General features: G+C 37.1%; 1 protein-coding gene across 1 annotated transcript in view; it reads right to left on the minus strand.

Moving 5' to 3' along the window:
* usp24 (ubiquitin specific peptidase 24) overlaps positions 1 to 25,298 on the minus strand; it is a 62,014-nt gene that overhangs the window by 6,926 nt on the left and 29,790 nt on the right. Inside the window, exons 13-51 of the mRNA XM_059498930.1 lie at positions 24,124 to 24,231; positions 23,955 to 24,050; positions 23,035 to 23,196; positions 20,940 to 21,047; positions 20,652 to 20,801; positions 19,996 to 20,127; positions 19,539 to 19,650; positions 19,243 to 19,319; positions 19,019 to 19,159; positions 18,868 to 18,921; positions 18,669 to 18,784; positions 18,080 to 18,146; positions 16,665 to 16,775; positions 16,325 to 16,423; positions 14,409 to 14,582; positions 13,754 to 13,839; positions 13,172 to 13,280; positions 11,748 to 11,906; positions 11,486 to 11,583; positions 11,262 to 11,357; positions 9,314 to 9,542; positions 9,075 to 9,237; positions 8,833 to 8,988; positions 8,668 to 8,738; positions 8,433 to 8,593; positions 8,170 to 8,231; positions 7,248 to 7,439; positions 7,040 to 7,154; positions 6,815 to 6,959; positions 5,804 to 5,923; positions 5,271 to 5,396; positions 4,844 to 4,942; positions 4,673 to 4,755; positions 4,440 to 4,581; positions 4,237 to 4,356; positions 2,044 to 2,264; positions 752 to 876; positions 271 to 412; positions 43 to 193 (exon numbers count right to left, since the gene is read on the minus strand). Of these exons, the coding sequence (XP_059354913.1) occupies positions 43 to 193; positions 271 to 412; positions 752 to 876; positions 2,044 to 2,264; positions 4,237 to 4,356; positions 4,440 to 4,581; positions 4,673 to 4,755; positions 4,844 to 4,942; positions 5,271 to 5,396; positions 5,804 to 5,923; positions 6,815 to 6,959; positions 7,040 to 7,154; positions 7,248 to 7,439; positions 8,170 to 8,231; positions 8,433 to 8,593; positions 8,668 to 8,738; positions 8,833 to 8,988; positions 9,075 to 9,237; positions 9,314 to 9,542; positions 11,262 to 11,357; positions 11,486 to 11,583; positions 11,748 to 11,906; positions 13,172 to 13,280; positions 13,754 to 13,839; positions 14,409 to 14,582; positions 16,325 to 16,423; positions 16,665 to 16,775; positions 18,080 to 18,146; positions 18,669 to 18,784; positions 18,868 to 18,921; positions 19,019 to 19,159; positions 19,243 to 19,319; positions 19,539 to 19,650; positions 19,996 to 20,127; positions 20,652 to 20,801; positions 20,940 to 21,047; positions 23,035 to 23,196; positions 23,955 to 24,050; positions 24,124 to 24,231 (4,878 nt within the window). The remainder of the gene's footprint in view (positions 1 to 42; positions 194 to 270; positions 413 to 751; positions 877 to 2,043; positions 2,265 to 4,236; positions 4,357 to 4,439; positions 4,582 to 4,672; positions 4,756 to 4,843; positions 4,943 to 5,270; positions 5,397 to 5,803; positions 5,924 to 6,814; positions 6,960 to 7,039; positions 7,155 to 7,247; positions 7,440 to 8,169; positions 8,232 to 8,432; positions 8,594 to 8,667; positions 8,739 to 8,832; positions 8,989 to 9,074; positions 9,238 to 9,313; positions 9,543 to 11,261; positions 11,358 to 11,485; positions 11,584 to 11,747; positions 11,907 to 13,171; positions 13,281 to 13,753; positions 13,840 to 14,408; positions 14,583 to 16,324; positions 16,424 to 16,664; positions 16,776 to 18,079; positions 18,147 to 18,668; positions 18,785 to 18,867; positions 18,922 to 19,018; positions 19,160 to 19,242; positions 19,320 to 19,538; positions 19,651 to 19,995; positions 20,128 to 20,651; positions 20,802 to 20,939; positions 21,048 to 23,034; positions 23,197 to 23,954; positions 24,051 to 24,123; positions 24,232 to 25,298) is intronic.

The raw sequence follows: 25,298 nt of genomic DNA on the forward strand, positions 1-25,298 counted from the left end.
ACATTGGCATTGCAATGCATGAAAAGACTTTACAATCTCTACCTGATAGATCCTAGCAGGCATCTTTTCCACAAACAGACCCTTCTTCTCTCCTTTCTTGACCAAGCGTGTGAGCAGGGTGAGGCGGTCATTGTTGGCTCGGGGGGGCCGTGGGGAGGATTGGGGTGAGATCTCTGGAGAGGATGGGGCTGACCTGAGGTGAAGGATTATGAACATTAATGAGAGAGTCCATGTTTCAATGTTCATGGAGGAAGTAAAACGCTAACTCACAGTGAGAGATCCTCTGCCTCCTGCCTCACAATGCTGACTCGACTCTTTTTGGGCAGGACGGGGGAGTTCTGGTCACTGATGCGCTGGTAGAACAGCATGTAGGCGTTCCAGTAGCGCCGCCGCACATCCGGGTAGGGGTTAGCTACAGCATGTGAACACAGTGGCATAATGTTAATATAATAATATGAACACCATGAGTGATAATGACGATGATAATGTGACAATTAATCCATCTAAGTTGGGTTATATCAATATTTTTTATATATATATATATATATATATATATATATATATACACACACACACACACAAAATAAATGAAAAAAGTAACCAGTCAATAACATTTTGTCATCGGTTCGTGATTACCACAGTAAAAATAAACCGATTTTTAGGCCTCATTTTGTGCACAGTTTATTTTATCGACTTGGTGCTGAAGTACCAGTATTTTTGACATTGATTTAAAGAAATATTAATAACTTACACTGGTCATAAACTTTGGGTCTGTACTCTCCTCCAAAACACTCGTACTCCAGAGTCTCATCGTTCATGTCAAACTCTTCAACAACATTGTCGTTAAACTTATACCAGCGTCCTCGTGAACTACCCCTTAAAGAGAATAAAGCATTGAAAAACGCACATTAAAAACATTGCTCAATTCTACTTGGTCACCCAAACATTCCTTCATTCCCTCAAAAAAATAGCCCGTTTAAAGCTCCATCACACTGCCAAGCATCTGGGACAGTTTAAGGCTCTCATAAAAACACTCTTGCCAAAAACAGAAGCATGGCCCCCCAGAGACCCATAAATACACATACATACACACAACACAGAGAGGCAAAAGACCTCCCAGAAACATGTTTCAGATATTACAGTTGCAGAAGTATGCCCTATATATAGATTGTGTATTATTGAAACAGATAACGCAGAACTTCATTTATGTATTGTTCAAACACAAGACCTATGAGATTTTTTCAACACAAGCTTTACGCAACAATACGATTACTTTTTATACTTTTGGGAATTTGTTCCCTAGAAATAAACTCGAGCATTAAACTCATATTGTTTGTGTAGATCAGTGATTTCTAAACTTAAGCCAAACCCCTGTAATAAAACCTAAAATATTTGTTGATGTTCCCCCAAAGAAGTTAGCATGTCAATAAGTGAACAACATTTTAACATGTTTACAGTCCTCTGATGTAGGTTAACAGTCACATGACATGGAGGAAAACAAATAAAATGTTTAATCTTTTTTTTTTAAAAGGGTTTTATTTTAAAATGTTTTTTATTTTAAAGTGATTTCAAACTAAATAGTATTAGCATGTTAATGGATATGAAAATGTTAGTGTTTGGTCTTGGTGGATTAGATCTGCTACACATGCTACAACTGCTATAGAGCAAACATGGACAGGTGGAGCTGGGGAGGTGGAGGGTTTCAGAAGAACACCAAGGGCAGCTTGCTGTGAAGCAGACGAGTCCAATCAACTTGTGCCATGCAGTAAATTATGTCATTCCTAGCAGACTGCATGTAAAGGGGATCTATCAGCCTAGAGCTTCATAACTGAACTAGATATTTATCAACTCACAAATCCCAGCTTGGAAAATCTTGGTGTAAATTGTAAGGCCTGATAAGAAGAGGTGTATTACCATCTTCATCCAACTCTCAAACCAAGTCATCAAACTTTCTACTTTAACTTGGGCCACCAAGTAAACACAGAGCATCCACCCAGACAAACCCCAAAAACTCTTAATAGACACTCTCTCTTGTAATCTCACCGGCGGTCTTTGATGAATGAGTAATAGTGTCCTGCATGGGCCTGTCCGCTGTGGACCACCACTCCCACCAGTTCGTAGTTCTCTGAGATGGTGACCTTCTTCCGAGGCGATCCCCCGGATCCAGCCTCGCCCCCTCTCCCGTTTTCTCCATGATCTGCACTTGAATCTTGACGGGCCATTCCTGACACTGTGTACGGCTCCATGTTCAGCACCCAGGGGAACTAAAAATTAACACAAATTATTGAAAGAGATGCAAATCCTTTATATACTAACATTCAAATATCTGGGGTCAGTAAGATTTTTTTTATGGATACTTCTATTTAGCAAGGATGCATTAAATTGATAAGAGGCAACAGTAAATATTTTTACATTGTTGCAAAATAAAATTCTCTATCAAGGAAATGCTTTCAGTTCATCAAAAAAAAAAAAAAAAAAAAGTATGAGCAGCACAAATGTTTTCAACACTAATAATATGTTTCTTGAACACATGTAAGAATGATTTCTGGAGGATCATGTGACACTGAAAACTGGAGTAATGATGCTGAAATTATAGCTTTGTCATTGTCATACAGGAATATAATTAGGCTCTTAAGGAGGGTGTACACGGTGCGATTCTGAAGGTCGGAATGTCGTGAGCCTTCGCATGTCACAATTGAGTTTATCCAAAAATCGTACGGAGGTAGTGACACATGACACGAATTTACTAGCTCTGACGTAAGCATTACATTTCAAGACATTCAATAAAATATGGATTCTGAGGACAAAATAGTTTTCTTTGATGCAGCTATGGCTTGTGACGTCCAAATAAATAACCAAAGACATGTTAAAGAGAAGGGGTGAAGAGCTGAGAAAAGCATGGACTTTCTGTTCTTCATAAACAACTCCAGGTGAGAAGGCTATTTCTGAATTTCTGAACAAAAACGAATAATCGAGGCATGGTATACACCACATGCCATCCGCTATTGTTTCCTCATCATTTTTGCCGCGCTCACCTTCATGCTCATGTACACCTGATATGCTCGCACTGAAAGCACCTCTCACACGTGCTCAGTGAAATCTGACTCCTGCTGTGACTCTGCAGTGTGCGCTGTATGGAGCAGAGCAGATGCTTTTGTCCAACTGAACTAAATGGTTTTTATTTATAAAAAAAAAAAAAGCACACTGACAGTGGGAGCAGTGCTGCATTCAGCAAGTAATGTATTTGGTGTACGACCAAACACCGGGTACTACCAGTAACACTGACTACTGCAGTAAGCCTGATTGATTGATTGACAGACAGACAGACAGATGGACGGATAGGTAGTAGTAGAAAGGGCTGGGCGATATGGCCAAAAAAATCATCACAATACAATTTTTTAGATCAGTCGATGTCTGTAATTATCATGATAAATGTCAAAAAGTTTCAAGGCAGATTTTTGCTGCTCAGTATAAACTGGGGTTTTAAACGTCTCTTTAATTAATAATTATCTTAATAGAAAAATGTATTTAATAGTTTCTGCATGTTCTAACGAGTGATATTGGATCAAATCAAGAAACAGGTTTGTGTTGCCTGACTTTGATGTTGAGCATCTGCAGCACAGTTTACAGTGCAGGCTCCAATATGAATAATATTTCTGTCTCTTAGAAATGCAAATTTGACAGTAGCTTGAGCTGACAGTAGTAGTAGCAGGAGTTAGGATGCAGATGTAAATTAATGCTCATTCTCAAAAACAGTAAAGCCTGTACAAATTGTCACAACCTCATTTTTATAAATGGAGAAATGTAATTATTATGACTGTTTGAGTTTTATACAAATTAATAATTTGTCTTCCTTAGTAGAACAGATTTAGATTATGATAATCACAGTTAAATCCACACATACAGCATGGTAAAAATATAACTATATGGTTTATTCAGTAACTGAATGGCAGTAGTCTAAATACATTTAGTATAAATGCAGAAAACCTATAAATCACAATTTTTTTTAAATATATATTCAAAAAGAAAAGAGTTATTTTAAATTGCAATATTTCACAATATTACTAAATTATTAAATAACAGACTTCTTTCAAAAACACTTTACGAAAAAATCTTACCAACCCCAAATGTATAAGGAAATTGTTTTTGTTTACAGTTTTTTGATAAGTTTTAGTTGCAGGCCAACACTACATAACATGTGAACTGAAGCAGAGCTGCTGCTGTGTATCGTCTTACTCGGATCTGCTCATCGTATTTGATGGACCGACCGCTTTCCCAGTCAAAGCCGAATCGCATGAGGTGGATGACCAGCACGCTGGGCAGAGACTTTATACAGGTCCGCTTCACAGTGGTCCGCTGCAACACAGAACGTGTGAGCACAAAGTACACCTGTATTTCCCTGCAGGTCTTTATGAATGAGAAAACACATCAGACTGTACCTTCTCTTTACATTTCTCGCAGTAATAAGCATTGCTGCCATCCAGGACCTCTCCTCTGACAAACTGATCGAGAGAGATCTCCAGACTCTGACAGGATGTCACCCCCAAGTTCAGAGCCATGAACGTCTCCTCGCGCTCATACCTAAAAAACCACACCCAAGTCAATGTTATTAAGACGTCTTCTTGGGAAACTGGGTTTGGAGCGATATGTGATATGTTCCTTTAAGGCTTACCTGTGTGGACAGTCTTTACATATCTTCTGATCAGAGAAAATGCCCTGGAATGTGTTTTTGAAGATCTGCTCACGACCGATTTTCTATGAGGAAGATATTAGGAGAATTACAAACCCACTTCAGACTGTGTACGAGCATTTGAGTTTGCAGGGGACTTCAGGTGAGCTGTACCTTTAGATGTTCATCAAGCTGATCCACCAGACTGGTGAAGAACTCATAGGCGTCCTGCTGTTCTCGTACATATAACTCTTTATTCCACATCTTAAATATCTGCATCAAGATCGACCAAATGATGAGAGCAATGAAGTACATTGTCATTACTTTAAAAATAAAAACAACAAAAACATTATAACAATACAGTGCATTCTAAATATGCATGGCTTTCACGTAAGCCTCTCAAATTGGTATCTTTTTCCTCAAATGCTGTGGAGTGTCTAATAAACTACAGATCAAATAAAAGTAGATTTTAAATCAATTTTCTCATCTGACATTAGAAATTTCTCTAGAGTATTTTAGCCATGTGCCAGAATTTTTTCCAAATTCAGCTGATTGTGTGACTGTCGAATGTTTCCAGACAAATCATAAAGGTAGATCTCACCTTCCAGAAGTTCTCAGGTATGTAGTACTGTAGTTTGCTCTCCATCAGGTGACCGAACAGAGACTGCACCTGACAGAACACACTCTCCTCTGGGTTTTCAGTGTCATCTTCAATTGACAAGACAGCCTATAACATACACAACGTTGATAATGTTAACCTATTATAGACAAACAACCAACAATCTCCAAAAAAAAAAAAAAACTAGTACACAAAAAAAATAAAAATAATAATTGAGCTAAAATATTAGTATTGTAGTAAGTAATAACAGTCAAATGTTTTTGGGCCAGTAAGATTGTTTTTGAAAGTCTCTTATACTCACCAAGACTGCATTTATTTAATGAAAAATATATTAAAAACTGTAATATTGTGAAATATTAGTACAATTTAAAATAAGTGTTTTCTAAAATGCCAGTCTTCAGTGTCACATGATCCTTCCTCTATCCAGTTCACTCCTACTACTTCTAGGTTAGGACGTCACCTAGTGGTGAGAGAGTGTGCTCACCTTACACTAGTGATAAGAGAGCAACATCTACCTCAGGCAAACCAGGCTGCATGTAGAGCTGCTGGAACACTGCATTCATGTAGCAGGTTGCACCTCCGTTTTTCAGTCCCACAAACCCAGACACAGAGCGACTGTCTACAGGAGGAAGATACTGCCAACACACACACACAATGACACAGAAATGAATGCAAGTATCTGTTGAAAGTTCTTACAGCAGAACAGGGCAATTAAAAATAATTTCTATTTCCTCCAAGAGATATATGGCCCTATAATACACCCAGTGCAATGTGACGCAAGGCGCAGCGCAAGTGTGTTTGCTAGTTTCAGTCGGGCGCCGTTCACATTTTCCCGTCCAGCGAAACGTCATTTAATTAGCAAATGCATTTGCGCTCATTTTTGCGCTGGTCTAAAAAAAAAAGAGGTGTCTTCTGGCGCATTGCTATTTTAATGAGCTGAAAATAGACTGCGCCATAGACCAGCTCAAACCTGGTCTAAAGTCTGGCGCAATGTTTGTCCTTTGTTATTTAAAGAGCGTACACGCTGCTTATTAAACACAGGAACGCACAGCAGCACACAAACATGCCAAATATAAAAAATTAAAGGATTGCAATGCATACAATTTTTTTTGAAGGCTAAATAAATAAATATAAATATATATATATAAATGCCTACATGTCATAATGGATAGTCATCACATGTATCAGAATTAGGCTATTTGCTCGCACACTAACAGCTCCGTTTCATCTCAGAGACGCGTTCTGTCTTTGCGCTTGCCAAATTCCGCCGTGTAAATAACAAAATCTGTCATGGCACGAGCGCAACTGGCTCTTAAAGAGAATGGAAGATGAGACTCTGATTGGTTTATTACTTTACGCCCAAAAAACACCCATTACTCATTAGGAGAATAGGGACAACCCGTTTAGACCATGCGCCCGGTCGCGCCAATCGTTTTTCCGTCGTTAAAATAGCAAACGTGGATTTGGACAGGCCTTGAGTGCACCTTTGCGTTTAGATCGTTAAAATGGGGCCCATAAGGACTCACGTCGAACTCTTTGGTGAGAGATGGGTCGGATTGGTGGTGCATGGACAGCAGTTCTTTAGTGATGAGCTGCAGGTTAGTAAGAGAGCTGTCGGCTAACATGACCAGCACCTCGTACGCCGCCAGACGACTGCTGACCGTACTGCACCTGAGACACAGACACAATTACTAAAGGCAGTTGTAGCAACTTGCGTATCAATGTGTTTAAATGTATGCTTTTCCACTTACTTTGGGTGAAAGTCGTGGATAGATGCTGTCGTGCTAGATGAGCTGTCACTGTTCAGGATGATTCGTGACGCTCTGAACAAGAAGTCATCCAACAGTTGCTGGATCAGAGAAGGACCTGCAGAACATTAACAAGGAGACACGTTAACTCCACATCCGGCTCTTCATGTATGTATATCATGCGGTCATATTTATCTGAAAAGTGGCTGACCGAACTGCTCTGTCTCACTGCCGCAGAGGGACAGCAGGGTTTTAATGAGGCGCAGGTGTCCGGCCAGCAGGATGTTGTCTGCCTCGCTGGTCTCCAGCTCGTTGGTCCAAGTGGGCTCAAAATTATCAAGCCAGCTGATCTCGTCCTCCAGCATGACCGCAGGGCTGATCTGAAGCTGCTCCATTTCTGATGCTGAGAACACGACACACATGAGCTTTTCTGAAGGAATCCAAAAATTGTTCTTAAATTCCGCAGGACTAAAGCAAGTGGCACTACCTAAAAGATACATTTGGAACTTATACAGAGGGAACGAAAAAGTGGCTCAGTGAACTGTTCAGTTGACGTTCATAAAATATTAATAATCTCTTATAAATATCAATCATCAAGCTTTTTATCCATCAATTTTCAATATTTACAACCCTGGTGCCGAAATCATAAATATAAGTTTGTCACTGTTATTTTCTAGCAATAAACTTAAATGACATAAAAACAAATGATTTTATATACATATTCATTTTCTAATAATAACTTGGGTAACAGGGTTGAAGACTGATAAATGCAGTCAACACTACACTAGAAAACTCAAGATTGTTTTTTTTCGGCATGCTGTAGAAACACTCCACATGATGTACAGTATCACAATTTTAATGAATGTTATTACTATTATTTTTAATACGGAAAAAAACAGGACTGCAAGAAAAAAAAAAGTGGTTCTATATGTATATTCTATATGTGGTTCAAATATGGTTTCGTAATTAAATTGGTTAATAATTACAAATAATTTTTACTACAATTGCCTATATTTATTATAATAAAAATCATGGAATGACTGAATAATCAGAAAATAAATAATGGGAGACCAAAGTGCACGTTGTTAGTGAAAACTGACATTTATATTCTGAAAATAAGGCAGAACACTCACTGGTCAGGTCATCTAGTAGCTGGCACCTCAGATCAAAATACTCTGCGCACTGTGAAAGCAACCTAAAAACACGATCATCAATTTAGCTCAGCAGATATATATTATTTCAGAGCTTTTCTAATGTCTACAACAGTGTTTATTACTTTGTGGGCCTGTTATAGTAAGAATTTCATTTGTCTTTCATTATACACTTAGAGAAGTAAGATTACTAACTCGTCTCCTAAAAAAAAAAAAAGAAATAAAGTGTGTTTAGTGTGTCTGACCTTTGGTTAACGCCCCTCATGATACTGGTGGGGGACCAGAGAGGAAGTTGGGCTGTCAGAACCACCTTTAGCAGGAAGAGGTTGGGCTTTTGGAGGTCAGGGTATGCAGATGTGTCTGACTGACTGAGAGTGTACAGCTGATCGCACGCTACATGTCGGATCTGTGAACAAAGGAGGAGTTTAGACGTCTAGACTCTAATAAGAGACAAGTTTAATTTTGTCAGCAAACACTGACCTCTCCACTGGGCGACCCCAACAGAATATCAATGATGAAATCATTCACAGAAGGCAGAGAGTAAAATGAAGCTTGAAAGAGAACAGGAAACAAATCGACTCCATAAGTGTTATGCATAACCTTATTTAGCATGTGTCAGTTTTTTTTTCTTTATTTTTTCCTTACATAGCTGTTGGCAGCGTAGCTGAAGGCATGTGACGAGTAAAGAGAGTGCTTCTCTTGCAATAATAGTGTCTTTGATGGACACAAACAGCTGTTTGACGCATATCCCAGCCTGCAACGTGGTGACTTCTCCCTCACTGCTCGAGCTGCAGTTACTTCCTGCAACACACACACGAGCACAACAATTTAGAGTGATGCATAAGTCCAACTAAAAGACAGATATACAGTACCGATTAGAGTCTCACCTGTGCTGCTGACCCTGCTACGAACACCCAGCGGGAGAAGCGAGTTAGTGGTCTCTCTGATTGGCTGGCTGCTTCCAACCAGATCCAGTCGGCCTGCAGCTGCCGCCCAGGTGAGCCTCATGAAACATGCCACTGTGGAAGTGAAGTCTCCCACCTCCATTGTCTGAAATGACAAACCAGAGAAGTCAAAGAAGGTCAGAAATAAATCGTTTAGTGAAGCATCGGATGCTCTCTCACACCTGTATGGCGACGCGGGCGGCCGGGATGATTTCTTCCACTCTGATGGAGGATCTGTCAGACATGGACACCTGCCTGTAGGAGGACTTCTCTGGAGTCCCGCAGACGGAGAGCTGTCGGCCGCTCTGCCGCCCGGCGTTACGAAACGGCCGAGAGGACAGAGTGTCCAGACCTTCCTTGCTCAACTCCTCATCCAGCATACTAGGCATAGCCTGTCCTACCAACAGGAACCTACAGGAGGAGACAAAGAGCAAGTCCTTTAACAAATGCTAAAGCCTAAAACAAGCTAAGCTAAGAAGTTATTAGCATTAGCTGCTATTGACACTTAACTAGAAGAAAGAACTAGCAGTGTAACTATTTACACTACAAACCAGAGTGTTTTTGATCATGATAATAATTAAAGTTAAAATAATATTATTACAAATACTCGTTTGCAATAAAGCAGTATAACTGGCTATTTTTGTACAGGTAAACTAACTGTCTAAGAAAAACAGGCAGCCAGTGTTGCAACTTTGTGGACCTGGTAGCATGCGTACAGTATACGCATACTATATGATGAAATTCATGTAAAAACTGAAGTATACTTTAAGCTAAACTCACAACTTTGACATTAGCTCGCTGCTAAGCTAATGGACCCAATACTCTAGTAAATCACAAACAAAATACATATTACATATAAATATTTCACATAAATTCATACTTACAATGAATTACAAGCACACATGCCTGGGTTCGGCAGTGCATATTTAATTAGATGGAACTACTTTGCTGATACATTTCAGAACTAAATTAAATGGCTAAGCTAGCTATAAAAAATACACCTGTTAACCCGTATAGACTTCAGTGTAACTTCAGAAAGTTTACAGCACTCTCTTATTAATTTTGTAATAGTTGTATATGTTTCATCTAGAAGTTTCCACTATAGTCTCAAGCCTCGTACACACTGGGGCAATTATCGCATGCGCTTATTGCTGATGTTTTTCGACGAATCTTTTGTGTTCATATTCAAGCGATTTTTGCTGGCGATGAGCAGAGTGAACGTGCAAATTCACTCCTTGACATAAGATGGCGCTTAATGAAAAACAGAAATACCACAGTACACAGAGTCCTATTTGGTCTGAAATTCCTCTCCATAACAACTCCCTCTTATCGAGATTTTTGTAGTTGCTATCACGTTTGTCATAAAGCCCTTTGCATTCAGACACCAATGAGACCAGCAGCTCTACATTCATCTTGCCCGATGCATTTTCTTGATCTACATACTTCCTGTTTATCGTTAGGTATCAAGTGTGCTCAGCAAGAACGTTTTGTGCTCGAGCACAACCAAGTCATGTTATACTATAACTTCAGCAGCTCCAGGCACGTGTACAAATGCGCCAATCTCATTGGTAGGCCAGTTTTTAATGCAGCGCGTCAAAAAACAAAAAAAACCAAATCTGAGGCGTTATTTAAAAAAAGGCATTTTTACGCCTCGCATTTTGTGCATGCGTTTTGACTTGCGGTGTGCACATTCACATCGACGCCATTTGTTTAGTCACAAGGCGTTAAACGGTGGCAATAATCGTGCACGATATTCGTGAACAAGCCTTTAGGCTTACATAGACATATTTTAACTGGCCACCTAAATGTCAGTGGAGGTACTGCACTTGAGTAGTAGAAACATATAAACTGTATCATTTGAAATCATTTTTATATTCTGAAACATTATTAATATTTTTCTTAGGAACCATAAAAATATTGCAAAGATTCTAGGGGGATGTTCTCAAACACACAGTGTTTATAATTTGCATTTGGTTTAAAAAAGACTGGATAAAAACACAATGTTTTCTTTTTTTAAATATACTATGCCCATCACTTGGAGTGCCGAATTCAAAGAAAAGATGTGAACAAAATAACAAAATAGAGAAACAGGGAAAGAGAAGACAGCCAGACTGATAAATGAGACTGCACCTGGCCAGCTGCAGGCAGATGGAGTAGACTCCTTGTCTGGTCTCATAGTCCACCTCAGAGGGGATGGAGTCTCTCTGCATGACGTTAACCACCAGACTGAGACAAGAGAGAGAGAGACAAGGCACCACTGAGAGAATTAATAATCAAAATATACAGCCATATTAAGACTGCAGAATTATCAACATAAGGAGTAGTGTAAGAGTGGGAAGAAAGCAGACGGCTACCTGAGACCTCCCGCTTTGAGGAAGTTCTCACAGAAAGATTTAACACTGGTCTTTGCCATTTCATCATCAGATGTGGGCATCAACTTGGAGCTCAGCACCTGTAAGGAAGATAGTGGTGAGTGTGTGAATATAGAAAAAGCCTAAAAAATTTAAGGTTTTTTAATTATTTGAAAATTCATTATTACAACCATTGTAACACTGTTACAAAAATGTGGTAATTAATATACTTAATACACTACTGAATCAAAAATTCTTCATGTACCTCAAGGTTATAAAGCACTCTGAACGTGGACATGCCAGGGGCAGAGGAACGAAACAGAGACTCCAGGATGGACGCTGCACTCTGCTGGTGCTGCTGTTTACTGGACAGAGATGGAGACTTTGAAGCCTGAGAACCAGACCCCAGCGTAAACAGAGTTTTCTGACGAGAGAGAGAGACAGAGAGAGAGAGAGAGAGAGAGAGAGAGAGAGAGAGAGAGAGAGAGAGAGAGAGAGAGAGAGTGTGTTATTTACTGTCTGACACAGGCCTCTGTGTGAACCCTACTTAAAATACTGTCACATGACTGTTACAGTGCTCAACATGCTGAGTCATTCAGCCTGTGTTCACATCTGACACTATTTCACCTAACTACCAGTCATACCTACTAGGACTGCTCGATTATGACAAAAACCATAATTACGATTATTTTGGTCAATATTGTAATCACGATTATTTAACACAATTATGAGGGGGCCATATGACCAAAACTTTATATGAGTGATTTATTTAAAGAGAGTGATCGATATCAAATATGTATTTTCTGTAAATAAGGTTGCCATGACATCTACATTGTAGAGACCAGCGGAATTTCAAACAAACAAACAAAAAGTCCACAAAATTATTGAAAATTATTAAACTAACGAATGCAATAGACTAAAAAAGATATAAATGAAACAAACTGTGCTTTAATGTTTATTTTATGCAAGTCTCAAGCAGTTTACAGCCTACTACAGAAATTAATTAAGAAATCTAATTTAAAAATAAACTGCAGTCTTAACTGTAAGAATTACACTTTTTTTGTTTCTTAAAGCTACAGAAGTCCTTCACTCAAGAGCAGTGTGCGATTTATAAATTTGTCTTTTGTTGTTTGATTAATAAGCACACAGTCGCAGCAGGAAAATAGCCCGCTGTTACTTTAAGAGCCACACGGATCCAAATTACTGTAAGGCACGTATTTTCTTTCTTAACTCTTTATGTTCATTTATTACATGATCGACGAAGGTATACATGAATAATCGCAGCATTTTGACAAATTTTTGCGTGTATTTGAGCGTTTAGGCACGCACCTTGACCAAAGCGTGTCACATTATGCAAATGTCATGTTACATGATTTTACTGATTTGCACGGGAAATTGGGCTTTTATGGAGGAATAAAAGTGCAGCGCTGCAAAAAGGGGGCAGAATGGGCCGCAATAATCTTTTATCTCGATTATTGTATTTTCATGATCGTTGGAGGCCAAAATTAATTGCACAGCCCTAATACCTACTTTTTATTTACCATTACAATTTTCCAAATAGTAAACTCATCTAAACTATTAAATAATTCCCATAATTAATTTCATATTATCAATATGGAAACTGCTTTCTAAGCTTGAACTGACACATTTATGCACTTTTATGCAAGTCAAAGAGTGTCTTTCAGGTACCTGGTGACTCCAGACGCTGGACTCTTTTGGCACAAAGTTATCAAGGGCGTCTTGTACCTCTGGGTCAGTCGGGATAAGCAGCAACAACTTCCTGACACGCAAAGTTATTCTGGACAGGAACAAGAAGACCACACAGTTAATACAAGTCAACTGAAATCACTAAAAGCACAGTATGTCCACAAACAGAAAGGAAAAACTGACCATTCAGAATCAGAAATCAGAAAGAGCTTTATTGCCAAGTATGCTTGCGCATACACGGAATTTGTTTTAGTGACATAAGCTTCCAGTAAACAGAGACAACAACACACAGACAAAAAAAAAAAAATTACAGGAGAATTACAAATTGGCAAATAAATAAGTGTATAAACAATTGTTCTATAAATGATAATGGAATAGGATTGAGTGAGATGCAGGAATGTTCTAGGATGGAGGGGTAACAAATAAATTCAAAGAATAAAGAAAAAGAAACATCATACAGGTTTAGAATAACGAGGGTGAATAAATAATGACAGAATTCCAATTTTGGAGTGAACTATACTTTTAAATAACTTAATAAAACTTGCAGGGGTTGTGGGATTTTACCTGGGTTCCTCCAAATTGGCGAGCTGATAAAGCATCTCAAAGACATTACACACCAATGCCATGACCACACCAGGAAGAGATTTCTCCTGCAATCACACACTTGAGTTTAATAAAGTATTGATGGGGTTAGCAAAGTAAAAAAAGTAAGTTTAAGACAATACTTTTCAGATGAGGTCTCTAAGTTTTTATTGTTTTTTTTTCTGAATAAAATCAATTTTATTTACATTTTAAATTGATCAAATGTGGTAATCCTTCGTAATATCGTAAGAAAAAAATGTTAAGCAGCACAACTGTTTTTGGCATACAAAAAAGGTTTCTTGAGCACCAAATCAGCATATTAGAATGTTTTCTGGAGGATCATATTACATTTTTTTTTATTATTTCAAAATATTACTGTTTTTCATGTATGTTTGATCAAATAAATGCAGATTTGGTGAGCATAAGAGACTTCTTTCAACAACATTAAAAAATCTTAAAGACCCTAACCCTTTGAAAGGTAGTGTATGTATTCTGTACACAAGTGTGTACTTGCTCAGTTAGTGTGTACTTGATCCAATAAGTATCAAGAAATTGTAAGTTGTCAGTTCAATGTGTACTTGATCCAATAAGTATCAAGAAATTGTAAGTTGTCAGTTCAATAAGTATATGTATGTACCTGCTCCAAAGCATACGCCGAGTTAAAGACCCCGCTGCTGCTGGAGCTGGCGGAGGCAGAGCTGTCCGCTGAACTGCCTGATGGAGTGCCTGTTCCTGAGCTCTTTACCGTCAGACTCTGCTCATCAGAGAAACCCAGCTGATTCAACAGCTTCTGGTCACGATTCATTGTCAGCTGGATTTTAAAAAGAGGATTGTTAGGATGAATGTATAAAGTAAAGGTCAATATGGTTAGCTTGTTTGATATGAACTTTCATTAAAATAGTTAAAACACTGCCCTTTTAGATTCAGCATTTTATTATTGTTTTAATAAAACAAAAAACATAAAATTAAAAATTATATATTTTTTATTTTTAACATAAATTGTACATTATATACAATGCACAATTACATAACAATGCATTTTAATAAGATATTAAATAAAACATTTTTATACATAGTGTAACAGTGTAAAAAAAAAAAAACTTGAAAGTTCTGAAGTTCAGACTTCTGTAGGCAGTTACTGGATGTTGATCATTTCAAAATGCCAAATTATTGGCCAGTTTAGTAAACAAAAATCTGTTGTTAACTAAAACAAACCAAAACAAACTATTTAAAAACATTTTTTGTTAGCAGAAATAAAGATAATAAAATACAAACATTGGATTAAATACATAAACTAAACAAAAATTAGAAATTTTGCTCTGGCAAAATGCAAAATGGCAATGTTGTTATCAATACCCAAAACCAAAGTTTAACTATTAAAACTGTTTTTCTTTGATGAAATATAAATATTAGATGGAAAATTATGAAAATTAGACATCTTGCCCTTGCAACTATCTGAAATAAGTTTAAGTTGAAGCACTAAAATGACTAACTGTAATACGACTAAAATTGAAATAAAAACTAGGGATGCACTGATCATGATTTTTCATGGCCGATTCCGATACCGATTTTTTTACAAGCAAACTGGCCGATTCCGATACCGATTTCTGATTTTATTTTTTTTATCTTTAACAACAAACAAGAAAGAAGGAAAGTCTGCATAAACAAGATGTTTATTTGGTATTTAATAGGCCAAACTGGCTTTTGGCTATTGAAAACAATAACTGCAACCATCTGAAATTAACAGCAGTAACTGCACAGTAAGTAGCCTACATTCAGTACAAACATAGATGATACAGACATCAGCATTTAGCTTTTGTTTTTGAATTGGATTGAAACTACATAGAACTGGCCTTAAATTTAAAGATTAACTGTAACCATGTGAAATTAAAGGCAATAACTGCATGGATCTACAGTCCAAACAACACAATCAACACACATTCAATAAGAGGTTTCTTAATCAGCATTCAGTATTTTAGTTTTTAAATTTGGTTTTAAATTAAAAAAAAAGGTCTTTACCAGTGAGACTAAATAAAAGTATGCTCTAAACCGTATTTTCCGGACTATAAGTCGCACTTTTTTTCATAGTTTGGCTGGTCCTGCGACTTATAGTCAGGTGCGACTTATTTATCAAAATTACTTTGACATGAACCAAGAGAAATGAACCTGAGAGAAATGAAGCAAGAGAAAACATTACCGTCTACAGCCGCGAGAGGGCGCTCCATGCTGCTCAGTTCTCCTGTAGTTTACACTGAGCAGCATAGAGCGCCCTCTGTCAGCTGTAGACGGTAATGTTTTCTCTTGGTTCTTGGTTCTAAATAAATGCGACTTATAGTCCAGTGCGACTTATATATGTTTTTTTCCTCATCATGACGTATTTTTGGACTGATGCGACTTAAACTTAGGTGCGACTTATAGTCCGAAAAATACGGTAAATAGATTATTCCAAAATGTTAAAATCAAATAATGTTGTTGCGAATAAAACAAAGATGTGAGGCACCTGTGCACCGCTCAGATATGACTGCAACACATCACATTAAATGTTTGACTCACCATGCTGTCATTTGCAAATATCTGCACATTGTCCACCGGACAGCTGAGCTGCTCGGCTATCTTCCATCTGATGCTGCCTATGGTCTCGTTGCTGTGGCCCTGCTCACATTCACATGAACACAAACACATAAGGGCTGTTTTAGGCAAAGCAAATACCAGGCAGTCAGTTGAGTCTACAGAATGAACGATCACCCAACAGACCATCAATCTCCAATGAGGGGAAATGTTTATCAAATTCCATTTAAATCAACCCTGCTTACAGTCTGTCATAAGTGTGTGCACTTGTGTCATGAGTGCCAGAACTAAATGGGTTTTGTCTCCAAGAAGTGTGTGACGTTACCTCCAAGGTGAATGTGTCTTTGGTAGATTCGTATGTGATGTGAAGTGTGACAGGATGGCCGTGGAAAGACGCTCCATGAGGTAGAATAGTTCGAGGAACAGAATACAGGTCCTGAAACAGATCCAGAGGTACAACAGTCAGTACCATGTGACCTGCTGTTTAGCTGCTTTGACCTGGAAACTCGTTTTCCATTTCAAAACAATGTGGAGGAGATACAATCACTTAAATTATGGCGGTAATAAAAAATTCTGACTTTAGATATTATAAGAGTTATTCAGTTACTGTATACAATACAGGTAGTGATTTCTGAAGGATCATGTGTCACTGAAGACTGGAGAAATTATGCTGAAAATTCAGCTTTGCATCACACAAATAAATTACATTTTAAAATATATAAGAATAGAAAGCAGTTATTTTAATTTGTAGTAATATTTTACAATATTGCTGTTTTTTCCCCCCCATCAAATTAATGTAGCCTTATGGTGAGCATGAGACTTCTTTCAGAACAATTTAAAAATCTCACCAAGCCCATTTTATATACATATAAACACACACACACACACACACACACATATATATATATATATATATATATATATATATATACAATTTTAAATTAATTCAATAATGTATTCAATAATATATGAATCTCTAGAATCCATACTAACAAGATATTGAACCACTTTCCTGATGTAACTGTAACATTAGATGAGCTCCTGCATATCTTTCAGAAATAAACCTGCCCTTTCAAATAAGTTTTCCATGAACAAGCATTTCAATGAATAGGGTAATAATTGCCAGCAATAAGCTATTGAGCTTCATATTACATGATTTACTCAAATTCATAAATTAGACAAAAGTGCTACAGTCCAAAAGCACTTCCTGCACCAAATGTCTTTCAGTAACCGACCAATTAGTTTCTGTTGGAGGGAACGGGTATGAATATGTCTTTCTGAATACACACAGGAATCAACACCGTATCGGATCCCTTTGGCTGTGTTCTGGCATGATTACTCCTAAATGCACTAAATTTCATGACAGAATCTATGGCAGATTTCAGCATGGAACTGAACAGCTGGAGAAACGGGGAGACGGTGAATGTGGCAGTCAACCAATGATCAGATTTCATCATTCCACAGCTGTGAGTCTGACAGCTATCGAACACTGACACATTAGGAGAAATAATTAGTGAATCTGTCGTTCAGTGATGTTGCTACATTTGACTTTTACAGCTTGCTGGTTTCTTTGCCGAGACTGACTGACGCTTTCAAACAGAGATACACTGTAAGTCATTTAAGATGAATATTAGTTCAATAGTCAAAAGAGGTTGAATACAAGATGAACTTGACAAAATAAAGTTATGTGCTCAGATATGCAAAGCAAATATCTGTGTGTGTGTGTGTATCAGCTCTTACCTCTATAGTGATGACATAACGCTCTGCCAGTAACAGAAGTCTCTCAATGATAACTAGTTTACTGGACCTGAGGACAGAGATGATAATGAACTACAGTGGGTTAAATTTAGGCGTCAAAATCCTTCTGAACAACCTTCAGATCAATTAAGACTTTAATGTTGCATAACACCAAGTCTGATGCAATTAAATGACAAGGTATTGTACGGGATACGAGTTGTTCAAAATAAAACAAAACAAAAAACAGAACAGAGCACACACACAAAAAAAACGAAAAAGAAAAAAACACAACACAACAAATAAATGCAAAACAGAATACAAAAACAAAAAACAATACAACAAATCAAAACAAAAACAAGACAAAATCAAAACAAAAAGCACTGCAAAGAAAACAAAACAAAAAACACTGGACTGGAACAGAACTTTTGCTCAAGCTTTGGTACTTTTCTGCTTGTTCGGTCTAATTTTGTAAGCCTAATAAAAGTAGTATAGAAGTGCTTTACTTATTTTAAGACATGCAGCCAACATCATCAGCCGGCTTCATCAACTGATCTGAAAGCTGCTCAACTAGCCTCAAAACCTGTCCTCATACCTGGATGGAGATTGCACTGATGTGGCGACCGTTGGCATAGCAGTGGCTGTCAGCATCTTGGTTGCTCGGGTAACAGCGTGTGTGAGGGTCGGGCCGCCCAACGCAGAGCTAGCAGCCTGTGTGTGATGCAGGGATGAGCTTTATCACAATCATCATCACAAAGAAAAAAAAAAGTGTAATTTCACACTGTAACACTTACCTCCAATCTCTTATAGCAGTCAGCTATGAATTTTTTATGTAGAGATACTGAGTCCTGCAAAAAATACACAAAGAGACAAAGAAAATGTTAATTAACAGGGAAACTGGAATGACAAGTCTCACACAAAAAACACAATACTTTAAATGCTGACCTTCTTCATTTTGGGGTTGAGGTTAATGTAGCTGTAGGTAATGATGAGCTGTATGGCTTCATTAGCGATGTCCTCGTCTGGAGATTCCATTGCGATCCTCCAGATGAAGTCCATCCCAGCCAGATCCAATCGCTCCACGCACTGAGAGAGACAATCATATTTTTTCACCTGTCAAGTTGGGATTTCCCCACCAATTTCACTGAGGGAAAGCTGGAATCTCATACCAGTTGTGTTCCCTGCCGTTTGAGACGGTGGTCACTGAGGTTCACATTCTCAAAGAAGGTCTTGAAGAGGTTAAACCCTGTAAAACATTGATGAAAAACCACAAAATGACTCACACACTCATGCAACTTCACCACATGCTGCTAATGAGGCCATTTCTTTCTGCGAGAGTAAATTTAGCACAGTAAGCGCTGTGGTTTCCTGCAGATGTACAGAATACATGTAACACCTCAGGGTGTTATAATGTGGAAATACTGTGGAAGCAGTGAGCGAACTCTGTGGTTGAGAGTTCTTTTACCGTTCATAGTGATCTCATAAGGTTCCAGCTTGAGAATCTTCTCTTTAAAGAGCTGCTGCTGAACATCACTCTCTAGATCATGCTGTCCCTTAGTGAACCATTCGAAACACATCTAGAACAGAGAGTTGAACACCATCAAAACTATTACATAGTTTGTCACAATTGCAAAATTTCAGCATTTTTTTAATATTTGCAACACCAATTTCTACACCAGAGGACTGAAAAGTCACTTAACATACAATATTTGACAAGTTAGTTAATATAACAAACAACACAATGCAATGTAGTCTTTAATCTGATGCTTTTCTTTTCAAGCACCATGATTAAACAGCATGATTAAAACTGAAACAAACAAACAAAACACCAAAACAAAATAAAAAAATAAGCAAAAAATAAAATAAAACATGCAAATTAAAGCAAAAAACAAACAAAATCAAAACAAAAAACAACACGACACCTCTCGATCCAGCTCGCACACATCCATGCCAGACACCAAGCATTCCCAGATCTCTTTGGCTCTACTCCAGACCAGGTACAGACTGGCCTCTTGCAGGAAGAATGCAAGGAACTTCAAGTGACCCTCCAAATACTGGAAAAACGTGAAAACAACAACAACATTAGATAAATAAAAACAACGGTCTGTTTTAATTCTTACAAGTTGTGAGGCATAACATGAGTCCCTTCTGTAGTCTACAAATAAATTTCTGTCCTGTTTTTGGGTCAAACAGCAATTTGATTCATATTAAAACCAGAGGAAATGACTAGACTAAGTCTTATGCAACTAGAAACTTGCCTTTTGGAATGATAACACAATGGCAAAATTAACAACAAAACCCATGTAATATGTTGTAGACAACAACAAAAATAAAATCGAATTTTATTTGCTACATGTTTGTGAACCACTGGGAAAAAATTTGAATATCATTATAATGTCAAGGTTCATAGTAGTTAAAAAAAATATATAATCAGATATTTTATCTAATAAAACTTAGATTTGCACTGTTACACATTCAGCTTTTTTCACACATTAATATCTGTTATTACGAAATATATTTTCAACTGCGCTTTAATTTTTTTATGTCACAAAGAGATAATGAACTTGTGACAGCACACCTCCTGATAGGAGTACCGCCCATCAACCAGTGTGGACCCAGAAAGACCATTGGATCCAGCGACAGACACGGCCAAGCGATGACATGACACCAGAGAGCCTGTGATCAGCTTCACTATCTCAAAGTTCTTCTTCAGGTCCTGGATTATACTCTGATAGAGGACACAACATCAAGTAAAATCTAAAGTCATTTAAAAGCATGAAAAATTAGGCTTATAGTTAAAGTAGCAACACTTGCAGGAAAAAAATTAACAGGCCAGATGGTCCGTCTGGACACCGTCTGCACCTACCTTGTCCTGTTTCTGGTACGTCTGTTTGATAAAAGACCGCGTGATCTCGTGAAGCTGCCGCAATGCTGGAACCACCCACACAGTCTGAGGGTTAGTCTGCTGAGACGACTACAATATAAGCACAAAAACACATATATAAACACAGTGACATCAAGCACATTCATGGAATACGGCAATCTCCATCTGGGTCAATGACGTAGAAGTATGGCCACAACGTTCATTCAATGTAATGACTCTAAAAAAAGTAATGTGGTATAACCATCAAGTATAAAAATAGTAATAAATACTACTACTACTAATAATAAGATAATTAATTAAAAGTAAATGTTCAATTCAAATGTTCCAATATAAAAAAATTACTGAATTATAAATGCATGTTTTTTTGAGGAGTCGCACCACATGACATTTTACAATCTGAACTATCCTTGTCTTGTCATAAAATTATTGACCTTAAGTCATGAGGGTCTGGGGTCCTCTCTATGATATCATTTCATTTTGAAAAATTTTTTTTCTCTGTATGTTGGTTGCACCACATGACTTTCTTCTTTTAATTAGGCTTTTTTTCTTTATTGTGATATCAGGACAGTTGTATCTCCCTAACATTTTTTACTTTATATGCCCCCCCAAAAAATGTCACAATGAATTTGAATTCAGAAAGAGGAATTCAGAAAGAGGATTATATGTGTGACCCACATTTGTATTTATTTGTTTTTCGTTAATGAACAGGTCAAAGAAATTCTCGCCATTGACCCATCAAACAACCCAGGTTTTGGTTAGAGTCTTGATTTCCAAAAGTTTCAAATAGTCCAACAACAGATTAAAGTCAATAGTCAAAAAGCCATTGGTTGATAATTGGACCCTCAGAAAATCCCTGTAAATCACACACATCTTATCAGTCCCTCCCCATGAATCAAGTGGCAATCATCAGTTTGCAAATCAAACTCTGTTCATGAGAGATTCAGGCTGATTTATGATTGGTCAGTGTTAAACTAAAGGGGTGGGTCTTCTCTTACTTTAGCCAATGAGCTCGGTTTCTTCTTGCCCCAGGTGCCAGTAAGAAAAGAGACCTGTGTCTCGATACGAGACTTTGAATCCTCCTGTATTTGCATCTAAAGACATAAACTTGAGTTGTATTCAGTGAGCGCCACTATAAGTTTATGCGGCAGAAGCTGCACCCAAATCACACCAGATGCAGCTGAAGTGCAAAGACTGAGCGAAGTGGATGTCTGTGTGTGTGTGTGTGTGTGTGTGTGTGTGAGGGATGAGGCAAGCTGAAACTAGACTGCTAAAAATATACATCTAGAGCCAGAGACAGAACAACACCTTTATACTCCCAGACCAGCTCTTAAAATAGCCCACTGCACAGACTCTAGCCTGAAAGAAAAGCCGTGTGAGTATGTATGCATATTTTGTGTTTATGGTCCTTAATCATCTGAATATTGATCTTCAGGAAGGAGCACAAAGCAGATGGAGTAGCACAGGAGATGTGTGTGAGAGTGAGGGACCCTCACTCCAACTCAGACCACCAGAAGCAAGCCAGACAGTGACTTTCCATGATGACAGAACATCAAATAACAGTGTGATCATAAGAAAAGAAACATATTCATATTAGTTATTGATCTAAATCCGTTCATAAACTATAGGTGAAGAGTGCAATAGTCTTTGGAGTTTGTGGTATTATGGGAATTATGATATGTGACCCTGGACTACAAAACCAGTCTTAAGTCACTGGGGTATATTTTTAGCAAGATCCAAAAAAACATGGTATGGGTCAAAATTATGGATTTTTCTTTTATGCCAAAAATCATTAGGATATTGAGTAAAGATCATGTTCCATGAAGATATTTAGTAAATTTCCTACTTGATTAGTAATATGCATTGCTTAGAACTTCATTTGGACAACTTTAAAGGTGATTTTCTCAGTATTTAGATTTTTTTGCACCCTCAGATTCCAGATTTTCAAATAGTTCCCTCTCCGTCAAATATTGTATGACCCTAACAAACCATACATCAATGGAAAGCTTATTTATTCAGATTTCATGTGATGAATTAATCTCAATTTAAAAAAATTGACACTTAAGACATATGAGCTCACCTTCTTGATATCTTCGATGCATTTGATGATGTAGTTCCTCTTGATGGTTTCTTTGACAGCGTATGCGTCGCTGAGGATGGTGAGATGTTCTTCCAGGGCCTGCTGTACTAGAGTGGTAGGAAGGGTGGGGAGATGCGCCAACTCCCACAACACCTCCAACACCTGAATCACACACCACAATCACAAGGCTGCATTTATTTGATTAAAAAAATACAGTAAAAACTGCAATATTTTGTTCAATATTATTACAATTTAAATTATTACTGATTAAAATAATTAATTTATGGAGAAAAAAATAATATTCAAAAAATCATATATAAAAAACATAAAGGAATGGTAGTTGTTAGCATATTAATTGATAAATAGCACATCAATCTGCTGTCAAATATAGAAAATAACCTAAATGAATTTATACAGACTACCTTCAATAACAACAACAATATTATTATATAATTACTCCGTGTTTTAATATTTTCTAATTTAATAATTAGGTGGTTTGGGTTTCAAAAAATAGTGTGAGTCAAATATTTAGACATTGTGAAGTATTTTTATATTCTAAATATTACATTCATGTATTTATACCCTGTGCAGTATTGTTTAACAATACATTTTACATTTATATTCCTCATGCATTTTATTATTTAATGTAACATGACGACCACTTATTGTTAAATAGTTAATTGCAATAATTTTTCCACCAGTTATTTGACAATGAATATTTGACAGCCATCCAATTATTTCAGTAACAAAATAATCATAAAAATAATCATTACAGTTTAAACTTTCACCAGGTTTAACAATTCTAAGTGAATCACTGGCTGTCACATTTCAGCACTGTAGTTTATTAGCAGCTAGACAGGATCAAAGTCCAACTTTAAGTTACAGAAATGAATATACAGTTTGAGTGTGACGGCACATACCTTTCCTGTGGTCGCCTCAGAGCGAGCCTCTCTGCCGATCCGTCCAATCAGACTCAGAAGCTTCTGTCTCACACGATCACTCTCAACCTCCCAGCTCTGAAAAAACACAAGGCACAGTCAGAAAAATAGCTCATGAAGATGAAAGAGTCTGATGGGTGGTGGACAAGACCTTCTGTATGAGAACGAAGAGGTGGCTGAGCTGGTCAAAGTTGAACTTGACGGCAGCAGCGGCGATGATGGTGTGGATGTTCTCAATCACAGTCGAGGACTGACCAGCCTGCACACAAAACATCATTCGTCAACATGTTGCACATGTATAAACAAACTAGAGAAACTTCATTTTTTATGCAATTTTAGAATTATAAACTTTTAGTATATATATATAATTTGATATAATTTCATCATAATATAAAAATAAGGCAGGCTTACCTATGACAGCGTTTTAGTGCCACGTTAAAAAAAGAAATAAATCTTAGATTATGAAATTAAAGTCGTGAAAAAAGAAAAAAGAGAATAAAGTCGAAATACTTGGAAAATAAAGTCGAAATATTATGAGAATAAAGTCGTAATACTTTGAGAATAAAGTGGATATATTATGAGAATAAAGTCTAAATGTTTCGAGAATAAAGTCGAAATATTATGAGAATAAAGTCGAAATGTTTCGAGAATAATGTCGAAATATTACGAGAATAGAGTCGGAATGTTTCGAGAATAAAGTCGTAATACTCCGAGAATAAAGTCGAACTATTACGAGAATAAAGTCGTAATGTTTCAAGAATAAAGTCGTAATACTACGAGAATAAAGTCAAAATATTATGAGAATAAAGTCGGAATGTTTTGAGAATAAAGTCGTAATGTTTCGAGAATAAAGTCGTAATACTCCGAGAATAAAGTCGAACTATTACGAGAATTAAGTCGGAATGTTTCAAGAATAAAGTAGTAATACTACAAGAATAAAGTCAAAATATTATGAGAATAAAGTCGTAATGTTTCAAGAATAAAGTCGTAATACTACGAGAATAAAGTCAAAATATTATGAGGATAAAGTCATAATACTACGAGAATAAAGTTGAAATATTATGAGAAAAGTCGGAAGATTTTTCAAATAAAGTCATTACTACGAGAATAAAGTCAAAATATTACGAGAATAAAGTCTAAACGTGTCGAGAATAAAGTCAAAATATTTCGAGAATAAAGTCAAAATATTTCGAGAATAAAGTCAAAATACTTGCAGAGTAAAGTCGAAATACTTCGAGAATAAAGTCGAAATATTATGAGAATAAAGTCGAAATGTTTCGAGAATAAAGTCGTAATACTATGAGAATAAAGTCGAAATATTATGAG

This window comes from Carassius carassius, chromosome 18 (genome assembly GCF_963082965.1).
Source record: "Carassius carassius chromosome 18, fCarCar2.1, whole genome shotgun sequence".
Lineage (NCBI taxonomy): Eukaryota > Metazoa > Chordata > Actinopteri > Cypriniformes > Cyprinidae > Carassius > Carassius carassius.